At 60.0% G+C, this 18,700-nt stretch overlaps 2 protein-coding genes and 1 long non-coding RNA gene across 5 annotated transcripts; 1 reads left to right on the forward strand and 2 right to left on the reverse strand.

Moving 5' to 3' along the window:
* Nucleotides 1-148: 148 nt before the first annotated feature.
* On the reverse strand, nt 149-10,422 carry LOC129403366 (uncharacterized). Of its 2 annotated transcripts, none has more exons than XR_008629136.1 (3): nt 9,541-10,422; nt 1,796-1,916; nt 149-305 (listed from the first exon to the last, which is right to left on the reverse strand). It is a non-coding gene; the product is annotated as an uncharacterized LOC129403366 (long non-coding RNA). The 2 variants fall into 2 exon arrangements; XR_008629135.1 differs by having other exon boundaries at nt 1,660-1,916.
* GFAP (glial fibrillary acidic protein) lies at nt 5,762-15,403 on the forward strand. Of its 2 annotated transcripts, XM_055130354.1 has the most exons (10): nt 5,762-6,385; nt 7,370-7,430; nt 7,603-7,698; nt 9,019-9,180; nt 10,433-10,558; nt 10,984-11,204; nt 11,544-11,587; nt 11,880-11,984; nt 13,416-13,501; nt 14,022-15,403. In XM_055130354.1, exons 1-10 carry the CDS (start codon nt 5,916-5,918, stop codon nt 14,061-14,063), a joined length of 1,413 nt encoding a protein of 470 aa, XP_054986329.1. In that variant the 5' UTR covers nt 5,762-5,915; the 3' UTR covers nt 14,064-15,403. The 2 variants fall into 2 exon arrangements, with proteins under 2 accessions (XP_054986329.1, XP_004621070.2); XM_004621013.2 differs by lacking the exon at nt 11,880-11,984 and having other exon boundaries at nt 5,777-6,385.
* Nucleotides 15,404-16,432: 1,029 nt separating this feature from the next.
* On the reverse strand, nt 16,433-17,695 carry FAM187A (family with sequence similarity 187 member A). The gene has a single exon (XM_004621031.2). The coding sequence runs from the start codon at nt 17,693-17,695 to the stop codon at nt 16,433-16,435; it is 1,263 nt and encodes a 420-aa protein (XP_004621088.2).
* Between the last annotated feature and the right edge of the window lie 1,005 nt (nt 17,696-18,700).

Raw genomic sequence — 18,700 nt, forward strand, 5'->3', positions numbered from 1 at the left:
TCTTAATGAGGTTTCCGCGCAGAAGCACTCCCCACCTCACCTCTGCACCCCCCACCAGCATGGTGCCCTGGCCTCCGGGCCTCTCTGGGTGGGTTGGACCTGGGTAGCCCCCCTTTCCCGGGACCCACCCCTATGTCATCACCTTAATCAGCTCGTCCGTAGGTTCAGAGGCAGCAGGCAGGGCCACGGGCCGGCCAAGGAGGGCGGGGGGGGCGAGCAAGGTGGCCGTGGAAGAGGCACCCCTGGCGGGGGTGACGGCAGCCGGCTGTCAGCTCAGCAAACATTGGTGGCTCCATGGGGCGACCCTGACATGGACCAAGACCTCGGGTAAGCTGAGCACCTGCGGGGCTCCTGCCCCCCACCACACGGGTCAGGCCTCGGTGTCACCGCATGCTGTCCGGCTATGACCCCGGCTTAACGGGGAGGGGGCCAGGGCGGAGGACCCCGCTGACCTCGGCGCACCAGGGGTAGGTGGCAGGGGTGGGACTGCGCTTCCAGGAAGAGCCAGAGGATCCCAGTGCTCTCCCGGCCTGCAGACGGTCACGCTGAGGCTGCCCTCTGCTCTCTGCGCCCGGCTTCTGGGAGTCTGAGGTACTTGCCCCGTTACCCCGCCTCCCCAGAGACCCCCCGCTGGATACACTCAGAGAACCAGGTTCAGATCCAGAAGCTGGGTGCCTTCATACAGAGGGGTGACCCCTGCCCTGCCTCGGCAGTATTTTCAAGGGGGAAACCGGGCTTGCTCCTCTGGGCCTCCCCACGCCCCGCCAAGGGACGGAGTCCCCGCCACACCTCCCTGGCAGCCCCTGGGCCCTGCCTCTCTTCCCCGCCTCCTCCCCCCCCACCGGGGTTCCCAGGAGTGTGCTGCCCCCTTGGGTGGGTGGGCCTGCTTCCCAGACAGTTGTCTTCTGCTACACGGTTTGAAGCAAAGGGAGATCCAGGAGGGTCTGGAGGGAGGGTGAGACGTCACCCCGGGAGCCTGGGGATGAGCATCAGCACACCCGGAAGGGGTGGGCCCCCACTCCCACCCGCCACGCCGCCCCCAGAGGTGGCATGGCCACACCTGAGGGTCTGTCTGCACTGACTATGTGGGGAAGCCAGGACTTCTTTTGCAGTGGTGGAAATGGAGACGGACCTTTCTGGAAGTTGCCTGAGGTCGCAATGCTGGGCCGGAGCAATAGCACAGCGGGCAGGGCGTTTGCCTTGCACGCGGCCAACCCAGGTTCTATCCCCGGCATCCCACATGGTCCCCTGAGCACTGCCAAGGAGTAAGCCCTGAGCATTGCCGGTTTGGGCCCCCAAAACAAAACAAAAAGATTGCAATGCTATGAGCAGCCACAGTCTAACTCTCTTCTGAGAGCAGTCAGAGCAGAGACAACCCCAAGAATAATGGGGTGACAGCAGCCGGGTTTTAGGAAGCCTCCTGGAAACACCAGACACCCTCCCTCTTGGCCTGGAAACTGGGCACCTGGGCAGCTCAGCACTGCCACCTAGTGGCCTCTGGGCTGGGCCTTGGAGCCTCCAAAGGACGCAGGTGAACGTCCCCTGTGTCCCCTCAGCCCACCTGCCCCTGCTGGGACAGAGAAGAGTCGCCGGGACACAGCCCAGTGGCGGCCACGGGGCTTGAATGAGAGGCTGGCCAGCGTGGAAAGGACAAGGTACCTTGCCTACGGGCTGAAGTCCAGGCGTGGTGCCGGTGCTCCCAGGAGGCACGTGTGCCTAGGGCTGGAGTGCATCCTGGCAGGGCCCAGGTGGGCCAGCTTGGGACCCCCTCAGAGGCAGGCAAGACGAGGCTGACCTGAGGCCTGCTGCAGAGGGCCTGGGCTGCGCTCTCCGATGAGCTCTTAGCTCTTGGTCCTGGAGTCGGGGCTTCCTTAGCTGGGGAAGCAGCAGGAGCTGGAGGCCAGGAGCGTGTTCATCTGCTGGGCAGGTGTGAATTGGAGAGAGAAGAGGGAGGGGGGGGAGGGAGAGGAGAGAGAAAGGAGAGAGAGGAGAGAGGATGGAGAGGAGGGGGGGAGAGAGACATAGAGGGGGGAGAGAGGAGAGAGAGAGAGAGAGAGAGAGAGAGAGAGAGAGAGAGAGAGAGAGAGAGAGAGAGAGAGAGAGAGAGAGAGAACAAGGAATGTGAGTAAGCAGCCTTAAGGCTCGGCTAAATTAACCCATAGAATGGAAAACCACTCGGCTGTGAAGATGATGATTTAGATAAATATTTATTGATATGGAAAGATGCTCCCAACATATTGTCAAGCAGGGAGGCGGGGAAAAGCAAATTACAAAATAATTTGTACAGCATAAGCCCACTTGAAAGAGGAAAAGGATTTATGTGTATAGAAAAAAAAAACCTGGTGGTGTTCATCTCCAGGTGGCAGAGTTATGGCTGATTAGATACTTTGGTTTTGCTTCTCTGTTTGAGCAATAAAAAAAAAAAAAAAAAAAAAAAAGAATCGGGGGGCTGGAGAGATAGCACAGCGGGTAGGGCGTTTGCCTTGCACGCGGCCGACCCGGGTTCAAATCCCAGCATCCCATATGGTCCCCTGAGCACGGCCAGGGGTAATTCCTGAGTGCAGAGCCAAGAGTAACCCCTATGCATCGCCAGGTGTGACCCAAAAAGCAAAAAAAAAAATCGGAGAAGTTCCTTTCACCACGACAAGTCTGCAGACCTCTCTGGGACTCCAGGCGGCCTTCCTGGGACAGTGAAGCGCCAGGTGTGGGCAGGGGGCCTGGGTGAACACAGAGCAAGGGCGCCCAGGCCCAGGGGGGGCCCAGAAGGGGCCAAGGGGTACAGGCTGCAGCCTCCACCTGTCACTGGAAATAAGACCAGGTCCCTACTCCCATCCGGCTCCTGCTAACCCCATCTGATGGCATGCGGAGGGTGAGGAGGCAGCCCCCACAGACAGGGGAGGGGGCGGGGCCCTCGGCCTCTCTTCCCGGAGCGCCCCCTCCCACAGCAGGACAAGTCACAGGCGCCGCCGCCTTCCCCGCACTATTCTGCTCAACCTGGAGTCAGACGCAGCTGATGATGAAGGACCGTCTCCTACTCTCTGTGCTGGACGCCAGGCCGTCCAGGGTAGGCCCAAGTGAGAGGCCTTCACCCAGGATGGGTGCAGAACCTGGGGTACGGGGCGCTGCCCGGACAGGAGAGTGGGGTACAGGGTGCTGCCCAGACAGGAGAGTGGGGTACGGGGCGCTGCCCGGACAGGAGAGTGGGGTACAGGGTGCTGCCCAGACAGGAGAGTGGGGTACGGGGCGCTGCCCAGACAGGAGAGTGGGGTACGGGGCGCTGCCCAGACAGGAGAGTGGGGTACGGGGCGCTGCCCAGACAGGAGAGTGGGGTACGGGGCGCTGCCCAGACAGGAGAGTGGGGTACGGGGCGCTGCCCAGACAGGAGAGTGGGGTACGGGGCGCTGCCCAGACAGGAGAGTGGGGTACGGGGCGCTGCCCAGACAGGAGAGTGGGGTACGGGGCGCTGCCCAGACAGGAGAGTGGGGTACGGGGCGCTGCCCAGACAGGAGAGTGGGGTACGGGGCGCTGCCCAGACAGGAGAGTGGGGTACGGGGCGCTGCCCAGACAGGAGAGTGGGGTACGGGGCGCTGCCCAGACAGGAGAGTGGGGTACGGGGCGCTGCCCAGACAGGAGAGTGGGGTACAGGGCGCTGCCCGGAGCCCAGACAGGAGAGTGGGGTACAGGGCACTGCCCAGACAGGAGAGTGGGGTACAGGGCGCTGCCCAGACAGGAGAGTGGGGTACAGGGCGCTGCCCGGACAGGAGAGTGGGGTACGGGGCGCTGCCCAGACAGGAGAGTGGGGTACGGGGCGCTGCCCGGAGCCCAGACTGGAGAGTGGGGTACAGGGCGCTGCCCGGAGCCCAGACAGGAGAGTGGGGTACGGGGCGATGCCCAGACAGAAGAGTGGGGTACAGGGCGCTGCCCAGACAGGAGAGTGGGGTACAGGGTGCTGCCCGGACAGGAGAGTGGGGTACAGGGCGCTGCCCAGACAGGAGAGTGGAGTCCGGGGCACTGTCCAGGCAGGAGGATGGGGTACAGGGTGCTTCCCAGAAGGGGCCTGGGTTTGGGCTGGCTCTGAGAATGGAGAGCATCGGGCCTTGACTGAGAGCTACAGATTGGCACGGCTGGGCTGGCCAGGCCAGCCCTTCCCTCGTGCCCACTCAGTGACTCACCTTGGCACACACACAATGGCTGGGGTGGGCACAGAGCCTGCCCTCCCACTGCTCTCCAGCACACCCCTCAGATGTTTTCCGAGAAGCTCTTTGAGTTGGGGTCCTGGACTGTACCCCGCCCAAGAGCCTGACATCTCTGGGTAAAAATAGCCCAGCATGAGGGAGTGCGCCTCGGGGGCGGGAGAACAAGGCCACATTCAGGAGGCCTGGGCAGAGGGATCCAGGCCCCAGCAAGGCCGGGGCGGAGGGTGGAGGGCGGGGAGGGGGGGGGCTCCCACAAGTCCAAGGACACAGTGGCTGAGGGGTCCGAGCAAGGCCAGAGCAGAAGGGCTGGATAGTTCTGGGGGCTCAAGGCCATAGGACTCCAGCCCCGGCTCTCCACCGGCCCCCACCCCGTCGCCATGGCTTTTCTGCCGTGCGGGAACTCGGAGGAGGTGAATCTCGGGGTGAGAGCGCCGTAAGGGCATCCGGGGAAACAGGGTGTCACAGCAACACAGATGGGCGCCAGGGCTGCCACTCATTCATAATGCTTTGTGGTGCTGTCATGGCCTGGGCTCAGGGAGGGGCCCAGGAGGGGAAGCCCTGGGGTGGCGGGGGGGGGGGACCGGGCTGCTGACCACGAGGGGCCCAGGCAGAGGCCTGGCACTTCCTGCCCACATTCCTCCACCAGACAGAAGGCTCAGGCCGGCGGGGCTGGGGGCTTTAAGAAGAAGTCAGGGACAGAGGACAGCGGCGGGGGGGGGGCTTGCAATTTTCAGAGAAGAAAAAATAAATCAGAATCCCCCCACCCTTTTTAATTTGCTTTTACTGTCAGACCACACATGGCTGGCGGTGCTCAGGGCTTACTCCTGACTTTGCTTAGGGATCACTCTTTTTTTTTGTTTTGTTGTTTTTTGCTTTTTGGGGGGGTCACACCGAGCAATGTTCAGAGGTTACTCCTGCCTCTGCACTCAGGAATTACTCCTGGAGGTGCTCAGGGACCACATGGGATGCTGGGGATCGAACCAACGCCCTCCCCGCTGTGCTATCGCTCCAGCCCTCTCAGGGATCACTCTTGGTGGTGCTGGGGATTAAGCCAGGGTCAGCCTCACGCAAGGCAAGTGCCCTCCCCACTGTCCTCACTCCCTGGCCCTGACTTCTCCTTCTTAAAGCAACCAGAAAGTGCTCCCCTGGGTGGTTCCAGCACCCCCTCCCAGGGCCTTTAGCACCCACTTTGGGAAAGACTGAGCCAGGCGGTGGGGCTCCAGGCAGGAGTCAGGGGCTGGGGAGAGAGCAGGAGGCTGAGACCTGTCTTCAGAGGGGAGTGGTCGGCGTCTCGGGGACGGGGCTCAGTCGGAAGTTGGCACAGGCAGTTCCTCAGCCACGAGACAGGCTTCTCTTGGTCCATCCCAGCCTCTGGAAGGCTCTAGAAGGATGAGTGCAACCAAATGAGCAAAGGGCCACATTGGTTGTCAGAGTTGGAGAACAGGCGGGATCACCTGATGTGACCTGATCTTGACCACACTTGGAGGCAGGGCCCTGAGGCCCAGTCTCTGACCCTGGGTGCGACCCCCAGCACCTCCTTCTTTGCCGGGCCCGGGACATCCTGTCTCTGGGAGGGGCCTGGGGCCAGTCTGAGAAGCACTGTCCTCTCGCTTCAGTTCTGCCAGGGCGGGCGTTGCCAGGGGCAGCCTGGGTGGTGCCCGGCTGGCCCTCTCCCCCATAAAGAGCTCCCAGCCGGGCAGGGAGCGGAGCTGGGCAGGGATGGAGCGGAGACGGGTCACCTCCGTTGCTCGCCGCTCCTTTGGCTCTTTCCTCTCCTCTTCGGAGATGGCCCTGGGGGGCCTGCACCCCAGCCGGCACTCGGGGCCCGGCACCCGCCACTCCTCGGCTCGAATGCCGCCTCCGCTCCCGGCCCGAGTGGATTTCTCCCTGGCCGGAGCACTCAATGCCGGCTTCAAGGAGACACGGGCCAGCGAGCGGGCCGAGATGATGGAGCTCAACGACCGCTTCGCCAGCTACATCGAGAAGGTGCGCTTCCTCGAGCAGCAGAACAAGGCGCTGGCTGCCCAGCTGAACCAGCTGCGCGCCGCCGAGCCCACCAAGCTGGCCGACGTCTACCAGGCGGAGCTGCGGGAGCTGCGGCTGCAGCTGGACCAACTCAGTGCCCACAGCGCCCGGCTGGAGGTGGAGAGGGACAACCTGGCACAGGACCTGGGCACCCTGAGACAGAAGTGAGGAGCGAGTGCGGGGGACGGGGAGACTCGGCTCCCACGGGGGAGGGCCTGCAGACCAGAGGGTCTGTGGTGGCTGTGCTCCCCTGATCCCACGGCGAGCTGTCCCTGTACCCCTGATCCCCTGTCCCCCTGATCCCACGGCGAGCTGTCCCTGTACCCCTGATCCCCTGTCACCCTGATCCCATGGCGAGCTGTCCCTGTACCCCTGATCCCCCTGTCCCCCTGATCCCACGGCGAGCTGTCCCTGTACCCCTGATCCCCTGTCCCCCTGGTCCCATGGCGAGCTGTCCCTGTTCCCCCGATCTCACAGCGAGCTGTCCCTGTCCCCCGATCCCATGGCGAGCTGTCCCTGTCCCCCTGATCCCACAGCGAGCTGTCCTTGTCCCCCTGATCCCACGGCGAGCTGTCCTTGTCCCCCAAGATAACAGCAGGGACCCGGATCCATGCATTTCATCTGCTGCAGGACCTTGGGCACTGGGCAGGTTACTCACTGTGTTGGATAACGAGGAGAACGGGGGAGAAGAGCAGATCAAGGAAGGGTGGGAGGGAAGAGTGGGCAGGCCTGCTCCAAGCATGGGTGAGCGGTGGCAATATTAATGAAGCCCATAAGGTCGAAGACCCCCAGGGTGCAGTACTTTGAAGCGGGCAGCATGGAGGGCACACATGTGTTGTCTGTGTGTGTGAGCAATGGAGAGAGCAGGTCAGGGACAGGAGGGGTGGCACTTAGGGGATGTGCACACGCAGAGGCACTCGGGGTTGGGGGGGGCTGTGCGTTCAACAGTGGGCACAGCAGCCCCCCCAACAAGGCACCTTAGCAGGGAGCTACAGCAAAGAGTCCCTCAGCTCACGACCCCTCTAAGCCTCCTGCCACTCCCCTGGCCCCGGTTAGGGCTGTTTCTCAGCCACTTCCAGGGAAACTGAGTCAGGGATCCAAGAGTCGTCAGAAGAACCTGGACCCAGGAATGTGTCCTCCCACCCCAGGCTCCAAGATGAAACCAACCTGAGGCTGGAGGCTGAGAACAACCTGGCGGCCTATCGACAGGTCAGGGGGTACAAGGCGGGGAAGGGGGTGCTGCAGCCCAGCCACACTCAGTTCCCGCAAGCCCCCTCCTGGGCCCAGCGCTGTTCCCTCCGTCCTAGAAGAGGGTCAGGCAAGGCTGGGAGTGGAGGAGGCAATCTGGGGTCACAGCAGACCCCCGCTCCCCCCTGCTCAGGAGGCAGACGAAGCCACACTGGCCCGGCTGGACCTGGAGCGGAAGCTGGAGTCTCTCGAGGAGGAGATGCGGTTCCTGAGGAAGATTCACGAGGAGGTGAGGCAAGGACAGAGGCTGGAACTGAGAGAGAGGGAGGCCGCGGTGCTCAGAGAGGGAGAAGTGGGGGAGCAGAGGCTGAGAGGGAGACAGACAAGAGAGCATCCCCCTCTCCTGTAAAGTGCACAGATGCACACTTCCTCTGGCTGAGAACCAGGGGTGGGGGGATGGTTGCCAAGCTTCCCGCCATACACCCTGCCCTGTGGGGTAGGGATCCTGCCTGGAGAGGTGAAGGGACTTGCTGAGGCCACACCCCAGCCTGACTCTGTCCCTGCCACCTGTCTTCATTCCTTAAAAATATCCCACAGAGGGGCCGGAGAGATAGCACAGTGGGTAGGGTGTTTGCCTTGTACGCGACCAACCCAGATTCGATTCCCAGCATCCCATATGGTCCCCTGAGCACTGCCAGGGGTAATTCCGGAGTGCAGAGCCAAGAGTAACCCCTATGCATTGCCGGGTGTGACCCAAAAAGCAATATACATATATGTATATATATATATTTATATCCCACAGAGGAGCCAAAGCTATAGTATAGCAGGAAGGGTGTTTGCCTTGATGTGAGTGACCCAGATTCGATCTCCAGCATCCCATAAGATCACCCAAGACCACAAGGAGAAATTCCTGAGTGCAGAGCCAGGAGTAATCCCTGAGCATTGCCAGTGTGACACAAAAAGAAAAAAAAATATCCCACAGAGGGATAGGATGCTAGGACAGTGGTAGGGCTCTTGCCTTGCATGCAGCCCACCTGGGTTAAATCGCTGCCATCTCATATGCTCCCCTGTGCCCTCCAGGAATGATCCCTGAGCACAGAGCCAGGAGTTAGCCCTGAGTCTGCCAGGTATGGCCCTAACACACACACACACACACACACACACACACACACACACACACACAAATCCCAGAGAGGGCTGGAGAGATAGCACAGGGGTTAGGCGCTTGCCTTGTCCACGATCAAACTTGGCTTGATCCCTGATACCACACTGGGTCCCCTAAGCACCACCAGGAGCAATCCCTGAGCATGAAGCCAGTACTGCCGGGTATGGCCCCCAAACAACAGCTAAATCCCTTTGAGTCTGGCCTCAGATTCTGGATTTTCAGAATCCCCACCGGGACGGGCCCTCCTCCCCTGTCAGTGTTTCTGCCTGCCCGGGCTGGGAGGAGGCGAGTGTGACTCCCCGAACCACTCCCTGCTCCCCTCGCCTGACCCAGGCCACTTCCTCCACTTCCTGAACCAACACCTGTGCCCGAGGGCAGGTGGGAGGGAGGAGGGCGCCATGCTGTGGGCACTGATCCCTGCTCCCTTTGCTCCATCCTGGCTAGGAGGTGCGGGAGCTCCAGGAGCAGCTGGCGCGGCAGGAGGTGCATGTGGAGCTGGATGTGGCCAAGCCAGACCTCACGGCAGCCCTGAGAGACATCCGCATGCAGTATGAGGCAGTGGCGTCCAGCAACATGCACGAGGCGGAGGAGTGGTATAGGTCCAAGGTAGCCATAATGACGTGCCATTCTGCCTCTTCCAGGCAGCCCTCCTGGGTCTAAATAAGAGCAGCCAGGAAGGAGTGGGGAGGAAGCTAGAAAAGGATTATCTCTGGGAATTGACCTTCTCCAGAGAAGTGGGTGGGCCAATTTGCTCAGGCATTATGTCTCTCAATAAATACTTACTATTGGGGCTGGAGTGATAGCACAGCGGGTAGGGCGTTTGCCTTGCACGCGGCCAACCCAGGTTCGATTCCCAGCATCCCATATGGTCCCCTGAGCACAGTCAGGGGTAATTCCTGCAGAGCCAGGAGTGACCCCTGAGCATCACTGGGTGTGACCCAAAAAGAAAAAAAAATAAGTACTTACTATTGTAGTTGTTTCTGTTCTTTTCGTTAACCTCCATCATGGTGTGTCATGGCTCATTTCACTAAGGTCTGTTCGTTCATAGGCGAGAGAACTGAAGTCCAGAGAGGCTAACTAATTTACCCAAAGTCACACAGCTCCGAAGTGGTAAAGCCACCTCCCTGGGGAGCCTGCACGTGGCTCTGTCATCTGTGTCCTGGGGTCTGGGGTAGCTACCATGCGCCAGGCAGCACCCTGAACACAGAGTTGGGCCTGGTTAGGGAGCTGAGATGTGCAGCTACATGTGGTATCCACAGAGAACCCCGCAGGGCAGTGTGGGGGCCGGGAAGCTAGCCTAGGAGGGGCCTCGGGGCTGGGCAGGACATGAGAGGAGGGGCTGTCCAGCGTCTGCTGAGGGCCTACAGCTGCCCCCTATACCTGCAGTGTGGAAGCTAGTGAGAGTTCGAGTCTGGGGGACCCTAAGGGAGAGGGCCAGCCCCACTGTACGGACATCAGGCTTCAGGCTTCAGTGGATGGAGCTGGAGCACAGAGGACTCTGCGGCCTTCACTGTTCATTCTTTTTTGTTTGCTTATCTGGGGATCTTATGGGGGGGAGGGGGGATCGAACCCAGGTTGGCCCCGTGCAAGGCAAACACCCTGCCTGCTGCACTATCGCTCTGGCCCGTTCATTCTCTCTTCATTCACGCCCTGGCCAGCTCCAGTGAGTGCCTGCAGCTTCTTTCCCTGCCACGGGTAATCGGGTCAACGTTCTGCGAGTGACCTGGCAGCCACACCGGGCTCCTACGGGTGTCCCCTGGCTTTCCAGAGGCCGCACCTTTCCAGGGGGCCCGGGCGTTCCACGGGTGTCCTGGTGCAGCCACAACCCGCCCTCGGCTTAGGGCTGTCTCTCACCCAGTTTGCAGATCTGACTGATGCCGCCGCCCGCAACGCTGAGCTGCTCCGCCAGGCCAAGCAGGAGGCCAATGAGTACCGGCGCCAGCTGCAAGCCGCCACTTGTGACCTGGAGTCCTTGCGTGGCATGGTGCGGGGTTGAGGGGTTGGGGGGAGCGAGGTCGGCAGGGTCTGGGCTTGCAGGGCCCGCGGGAAAGAAGCCTGCGCGGAAGCTGCGGGGGCGGGGCTTGGTCTGGGGCGGAGCCTGGAGAGGGGCGGGGATTTGGGCGGGGCCTGCGTGGGAGTGGTTTGTTTGGGGCGGAACCTGGGGCGTGGTTTGTTCAGGGATGGGGTCTGGTTGGGGCAGTGCTTGGTAGAGGCGGGGCCTGGCGAGGGGCGTGGCTTACTCTGGGGTTGTGCCTGGTTAGGGGCGGGGCTTGGGGGGGCGACTCTGGGAAGTGACCAGGGCGGAGTGCGGGGCGTGAGACCTCCTGGGCGATGGTCCTTAGCAGTCGAAAGTTGCGGGACTGCGCATCCGTGCCCGGACCGACCGGCAGGGCCCCCGACCCCCTCTAGAATGAGTCCCTGGAGAGGCAGATGCGGGAACTGGAGGAGCGCCACGCTCGGGAGGCGGCCAGTTACCAGGAGGCACTGGCCCGACTGGAGGAAGAAGGGCAGAACCTTAAGGACCAGATGGCCCGCCACCTGCAGGAGTACCAGGACCTGCTCAACATCAAGCTGGCCCTGGACATGGAGATCGCCACCTACAGGAAGCTGCTGGAGGGGGAGGAGAACCGGTAAGCCCTCACGCAGCTGCTCCCGGAACCCAGCCCAGCTCGCCTTGAGGGTGGAGGTCCTGGAATCAAAGACTTGGGCTAAGGTTGTCCGTCTCCCCTTCCTAGGTTGGACGGGGTTCCCCCAGTTGGGCCTCTCCCGCCTCTTTCTTGCTCTCTGCCCTCCTCCAGGCCTTCTCAGTGGTGGAGGCTGCCCAAACCGCCCGCAGGTGTCTGTGGTGGGGGAAAACTGGGAGCGGCTGGACCTTCCCAGCAAAGACAGAGCCTCTTGGCTGTCATACGAAGTCTGGTGTGGGGTGTCCTCGAACAGTTGGTCACCCCTGCCTCTCGGCTGTCTTTCAGCATCACCGTTCCTGTGCAGACCTTCTCCAACCTGCAGATCCGAGGTCAGTGGCGCAAGACCTTGTGGGAAGGGTCTTGAATTCCTGTGTCCCCTACCCCAGACCTGGATGGAGCTTCTACCACCATCCATCACCACCCAGGGGTGTTCCGGGTGGGGTGTGGAGTTGCTCCCGTCCTTTGCCCCCACCCCCGGTCCCTGCCCCATCATACTGCCCCTTCTGCGGGAGACAGGGCTCCGAACCTCAGCCTCTGTCTTCACCAGCGATCCCTGAGTAGCTTCTGCCCAACTGAGTGTTTCATGTGTTTGTTTTGTGTTTTAATTGCTTGTCACTACAGGGGGCAAAAGCACCCGCGAAGGGGAAAGCCACAAGGTCACGAGACATCTCAAAAGCTTCACAGTACAAGTCATACCCGTGCAGCCAGGGGCCCCAGCGGCTCTCGGTTAGCTGCCTGCCTTGCAAACACAGGCTTTTCTCAGGATTCCCCACCCCTCGATTCATGTGCCCATCCTTCTGGGTTCCCTCCTCCCTGTTCCCCTTGGGGCCAACCCTAGATGATCTTAGCAACCCCCTGTCCAGCGAGGACCTGACTCCCCGGGAAACATGAGTGAAACTGACAGGGCTCTGGGTTTAAAGGTGGTGTCGCGGCTGCTCTGATGAGATGTGCTCGGGCCTCCCAGTAAATGTCAGCTTTATCTCCCCTCTGGGAGGACACTGTGGGGTTCCCTGGGTTGGGGACCAAGTCTTTGCCTGATTGTATCTGTCCCCAAGGCCCCTTTGCTTGGCTCAGTGCCCGTCAGCCCAGAGGACTCATTCCCCCAGGGACAGCTGCTCTTGCAGTGAATAAAGCTTTATGTGCCCCACTCTTAATTGTAAATATTAGTGAATGTGACATGTTATAATTTTCTCTCAGAGTAGGAGGGATGCTAAATTACTTTTTACTTGCATGTGGCCTGCGAGTGCTTGTTAATTAAGGAAAACAAGGGGCTGGAGCTATAGCGCAGTGGGTAGGGCGTTTGCCTTGCACTGGGCCAACCCGGCTTCGATTCCCAGCATCCCATATGATCCCCTGAGCACCACCAGGAGTAATTCCTGAGTGCATGAGCCAGGAGTAACCTCTGTGCATCGCCGGGTGTGACCCAAAAACAAAAAAAAAAAAAGAAGAGGCATGCAGGGTCCAGTGGTAGTGCAGCAGGCAGGGTATTTGCCTTGTATACGGCCAACCTGGGTTCGATCCTGGGCACCCCATATGATCTCCTGAGCCCACCAAGAATAATTCCTAAGGGCAGAGCCAGGAATAACCACCGAGCATGCCGAGTGTGGCAAAAACAAACAAACAAACAAAAACAAGAAGGCAATACAGGTAGAGGTCATACCTTCAAGTGTACTCAAGGATCACAAGAGCCCGGGAAGTGGCAGAGAGAAATAGGAATCGGGAAAGGAGCCACCCGAGCTCCCTTCCCACCTGCACCTGTAGCTCACCATGCATTAGAGTTTTGACCACCTCTAGAGGGGCCGGCACTCGCAATTCCATTTTTGCAGCTCAGGAAATAGCATCTGGAAGAGGTCACTTAACTGGCTCAGTGTCCCATGGGAGGGGCAGAAGGAGCACTAAAGCTCTGGCCTGCCTGATTCAAAGCCCATATGCTCTTGGTGCTGGGTGGGGCTGCCAGAAAGCCAGCTGCCAGGTGAGGGACTGAAGAGGGCAAGCAGCTGCCCGGGAGAGAGAGCCTGGCCTGGGGAGGGCAGTCCTTAGCACCTGGGGGAGGACAGGCTGCGGACTCATGACCTGCAGGTGGGCTGGGGAAGCTGGGGCTGGGGCAGATGCCGAGTATCCCGAGCCCATGGCCAGCCTCCTTCCTCGTGTCTGCAGAAACCAGCCTTGACACTAAGGCCATGTCGGAGGGCCACCTCAAGAGGAACATCGTGGTGAAGACTGTGGAAATGCGGGATGGAGAGGTGAGAAGGTCAGAGCAGAGATTCTGGGCTCAGAGCCTGGAAGAAGGTCCTGGGTGACTCACAAGGACCTCTGCCCCCTGGTGGAGGGGGCACAGCCTGGCTCTGACTCAACGGCCCAGTTTCTCCCTGGGAGTCCACAGGGATACCTTGTGTCAGCCCATTGGATGTGACCACCCCTGTCTCACTCTCTGATTCTGTGTCCCCCGCCAGGGCCAGGTGGGGAGAGAAAATTCAAGCAATCCCTTTCCTTCCCAACTTCCAGGAAGCTGTCAGTGAAATGGGACGAGGGTTAGCGGGGTCCCGGCCCATTGATCACCTCAGCTCAGTGCACAGACTCTGAGGACAGCTACTCAGCACCCCCTCCTCTCCGCCTGTCATGTGCAGCGGGGTTCAACCATTCTCAAAGGGAAGGGCCGGGGAGACCAGGGACTGGTCCTGGGTGACGTCACTGAGCAGGGCGAGCCCGGGCTCTCTCTGAGCACCCAACTATAGCCCCGCACATGCTCTCTGTCCCCTGCAGGTCATTAAGGAGTCCACGCAGGAGCGCAAGGACGTGATGTGAGCCGGCGCAGCAGCAGGAGAGGCCCACAGCAAGGGACAGGCTAGCTGCTCTCCTCTGAACGCTCATTTCCCCTGACCTGAGAGCCCCACAGGCCGCTGCCTCATCTCTGTGCCCGACGTCACCCACCCTACACCTAGCCACTCCAACTAACAGGGATTGACCCCAAAGAAGTGATGTGAAGCTTGGTTAGCACTGGGAAGGAAGAGTTGGAAGGGGAAGGGGAAGCTCGAAAAATTCCCTCTACATCCCACATCCCTGTTGTCATAGCAACTGTTGCCAGACCAGACATCTCTGCGGGTCTCTGGGAGCTCCCTCAGGTGGCTGGAGGAAAACAGAGGCTCAGACAGGAAGTGGGAGGCAAGGGAGTCCTGGCCAAGGTGGATGATTCCAGATTCACCCTCAGACCACAGGCTCACAGATTCCTGAGGTTCTCAGCCCTGCCTGGCTGGGGGCTGCTGCAGTTCTCAGAATGCGCTTGCTTCTCAGCTCTTAGTGGGTCAGAAGTCTAAGTGGACAGGGAAGGGTTCTGGGATTACTGGGGATGGCAATGCCTGACCCCTACAAAGGGTACTGAGAGGCCCAGGGAGGGCTCCTCCAATAGGCAGGAGGGGGCAAAGAGAGATGGCAGCGCAGTAGGTGCCAGATGTCAGAGAGGGAGGTGGGGATGGGATTCAGGAAAGGAACTGGTCGTCTGAGGGATTCTAACAGGAAAAAATGGGTTGTTGTACCCAGGACAGGGCACATTGTACCAACCCCACAGCCCTTCTACGCTGGAGCCCCGCCCACCCACCCTCAGCCCCGCCTTTCTATGATGGAGCCCCGCCCACCCACCAGAAGCCCCACCCTTCTGTGCCAGAATCCTGCCCACCTACCCAGAGTCCCGCCCTTATATGCTGGAGCCCCACCTTCCATGCTGGAGTCCCCTCCCATCTGGACACTGAACCCAGCAAGTAGTGTTGGGAGTGGAGGGCAGCTATCCTCAGGACGCTGCTGTCCCTAAAGCCCAGGATCCCTGTGGTCCCCTCTCACTCGGATGTGAAATAGGTCCCCGTGTTTTGGGGACATGCTCTGTTAGAGCTGCAGGCACGGGCTTGTGTTGCTGCAGCCTGTTCGTTCACACAAAACACCTGCTCTGCTTCGCTCAGGAAGACGGGGGAAGGGTGCTGAGATCACCTACGTAGGAGACTCCTCCCTGGGCTGAGACCAGAAGAGGAAGAAGAGGGGGTTCCCTTTCCCAAGCTTCAGGCCCTTTACCCACAGCCCATCCTGGCCTCCCACTATTCCCCCCATTGCTGCCTGTAGTCACTGAGGAAAAATAAAGCCCAGCGCTGTGGCCTTGGTCTCAGAGTGGACTCTGATCTCTGCCGGGGGCTGCGGGTGGGCGCCAAGCAGCCTGGGACAACACTGTACTACTTGTTTAGAACTCTCCGCCCACTGTCCATCCTGTGCCTCCTGTCCCCATGCCCATGTGCCCATCCTGGTGCAGACTCACAGCAAGCCTGGAAATTTTTTTTCTTTTATTGCTTTTTGGGTCACACCCGGCGATGCACAGGGGTTACTCCTGGCTCTGCGCTCAGAAATTACTCCTGGCGGTGCTCAGGGGACCATCTGGGATGCTGGGAATCGAACCCGGGTCGGCCGCGTGCAAGGCAAATGCCCTACCGGCTGTGCTATCGCTCCAGCCCCGCAAACCTGGAATTTGATCTCTACTTTCCTCACCTGTTTTCCCTCTTCTGATGATGAACTTTTTGTTTGGGCCACACTCCGCGGTTCTCAGGGGTTACTCTGCACTAAGGGCTAACTCCTGATGGGGCTTAGGGAACCCGTCATATGGGGTGCTGGGGATTGAACCTGGGTGACTGCGTGCAAGGCAAATGCCTCACCTGCGGTAGTATTGCCCCCGACCCCAGTCATGAGCTTTATTCCCAAATCTGACGTTGCTACCAGTTGTCCAAAGGTGAGGCTGGGGGAGCACATGTGCTAGTCACCACTTTCCTTCCTCATCCTTGCTACTCCCTCCCCACCCCTGTCTGCCAGCCCCCATTTGATCTTCCTTTAAGGTGAGAAAGCACAGCGCCTCAAATACTACTCAACACCTTACAGGCCACTGCATAAGAACTGGTTTCACGGCTTCTTCATTATCTGTGTGTGAAGTCCGGAGACACGCCAGCCCAGGGGATGGGCCTCCTGGCTTCAGACCCCCACCTCCTCCCTGACTCAGTGCCCACCCACGTCCCTGATCATGTCCCCGACATGTCCATGCAAAAAAGGAGCAAGTTGTAACCAATGAGACTGGCCCCCTTGCCCTCTGTCCGGCCCAGGAGGCCCCTGGGGTCTGGTCTGACAGGCACCTGGAGCGCATCTGGTCTTCAGAACTCGGGAAGAGCATCTCTGGGGGAGAAGCTGGGACAGCAGTGGAACAGGTAACAGCAGCAACGACAGATGTGGATGGTGACAAAGACTACCGTGAGCAGCAGGTGGCCCATCAGGGCGAGCATTATGGCCGCGTGTGTCTCAGGGTCTGAGAGCGAGAACTGCTGGCGCCCCCGGGTGAGCACCCCCAGGCGGAACCCAGCCACGCGGACCCCCTGCCTCCAGCAATAGTAGATGCCCCGGTCGGCCAGCTCGGTGAAGCGGATGTGCAGATGGTTGCCGTGGTCGATGAACACCCGCATGGTCCTGTTGACGCCCTTCAGGTACTGCGTGCGGTAGAGAAACTGCCTGTCCTTGTCCCAGGCCACCGCGTGCTCCGGCCGCGCCCCAGGACAGGAGATGACGAGTCCGTGGCCCAGTCTCTGCTGATGAAACTGAATGGGCACCGTGGGCAGCCAGGGCCGGCTGCCCACTCTGGACACGTAGCTGAAGACGGCCATCACGCCCTTCCGGATGCTCTTCTTCTTGCAGGGCACCATGCAGCTGCGCACCAGCAGCTCGGGCGCCCGGGCCCTGGCCTTGGCCCGCAGCCGTGCGGGCACAGCCTGAGAGCCACAGGACACGGTGCGAGGAAGCGTTTGCCGGTAGCGGGGGGACAGGTCCGGGCTCTGAAGGTAACAGAGGCCGATGCGCCACTGCTCCCCGCGCGCCCCACAGCGGTCACAGGGTGTCCACTCCCAGAAGGTGGTGAAGATGCGCAGCGTCCCGTAGTGGCTGTCGGCGGAGGGCACCTGGCCGCTGTCCTGGAAGGTGGCCACCATCCCCCGGCTGCTCTGGATGTCCACGTCGTAGGCGTAGAAGTAGTCCCCCTTGCGGGTGCCGCAGAAATACAGGCCCGAGTCCTCGGGCTGGGCCCGGAACACCAGCAGGCTGAACATGCGGATGCTGAAACGGACCAGCATGTCACTGCCCGCACGCACGTGGGCCTCCTCCGTCAGCAACCGCCCATCGAAGTCCGTCAGCACCCTGGTGTGGCTGCTCCTCAGGTGCTTTTGATAGTACCAGACCACGGCTTTCACCTCCTCGGGCTTGCAGTGGCAGGGGAGCTCGAAGCTCATGTCAGCCAGGTAGGCGGCATTGTCGAACATCAGGAACGCTGGGCAAGGGGTGTTCTGGAAAATGTTTTCCTTCCCCACGAGCTCAAAAGCCTGGAGGCCTCCCCAGGCCCACAGGAGCACCATGGAGCAAGCCACGGTCATGTCCAGGTTCAGGGTAGGTCAGAATCGGTAAGGCCTCTGGGGGCTTCTAGAATTTGCTCTCCACCAGAGGCAACTACCCCAGGAACAAAGGTGTCAGGAGACGCCACACTCCGTGGAGGAGGAGCCCAGAGGCCAGGTAATTTATCCCCAGTTGGTGAGCAGGTTGCCCGCCCAAGGTTTCAGATGGGATCAAACACATTCTAGAATCTTTCACCCTCCCTTTTCTAGAACACTAGCACCACTCAAGAATGTGCTGGGGGGCAGTGGAATGGAAGGCAAGGGCCCAGGTGCCCTAAGATAGGAAGTCGCTTTCCTGCCCTGGGCCTGGCTCAATCCAGAGAGAGCTTCCCTCTGGCTGACCTGGGAGAGTCCAGACACCTGCCTGGGGGACTGAGCAGACCTGAGCTGAGGCCCTGGGGCTTTCTCAGGCCCCCCTCCCCTGCACAGGAGCTCAGCCCCTGCTGAAAATACTGCACATCAAATAAGGTAGCACTCCATCCTTTGTCAGTACGTGCATGGTGACAAAGACTTTAGGAACCGCCGTGGGATTTGCTTACCACAAAAGAGCAATCATTGTGCCTTTTCAGTTTTTCCGAAGTGGAGGCTGTAACAGATACAGCTGGCATCTGGCTGTGCACCTCTCTTAAGGCTGTGAGCTACAGGCTTGGTGAGCTCTAAGGGTGGAAAGCAAACTTTCGACTTGGGCTCTTGTCTGTCGTCTGGACCTGCACAGTTGTTTCCACCACCCCCCCCACACAGACACACACTCATTTTATTTAAACACTGTGGTTTACAAAGTTGTTCATGATCATTTGTTACAGCATTCAGCATTCCAATCCCACCACCATTGTCACATTCCCAGCACTATGGTCACCATTTTCCCAACCATCCCTCAAGACTGCCCCCCATAGCAGGCCCACAATAATTTTTTATATTGCTTGTTACCAATATATTGCTAACGATCAAAAATATTTTCTTAGAAGAAAATCCAGGAAATCCCCATCT

This window comes from Sorex araneus, chromosome 3 (genome assembly GCF_027595985.1).
Source record: "Sorex araneus isolate mSorAra2 chromosome 3, mSorAra2.pri, whole genome shotgun sequence".
Classification (NCBI taxonomy): Eukaryota; Metazoa; Chordata; class Mammalia; order Eulipotyphla; family Soricidae; genus Sorex; species Sorex araneus.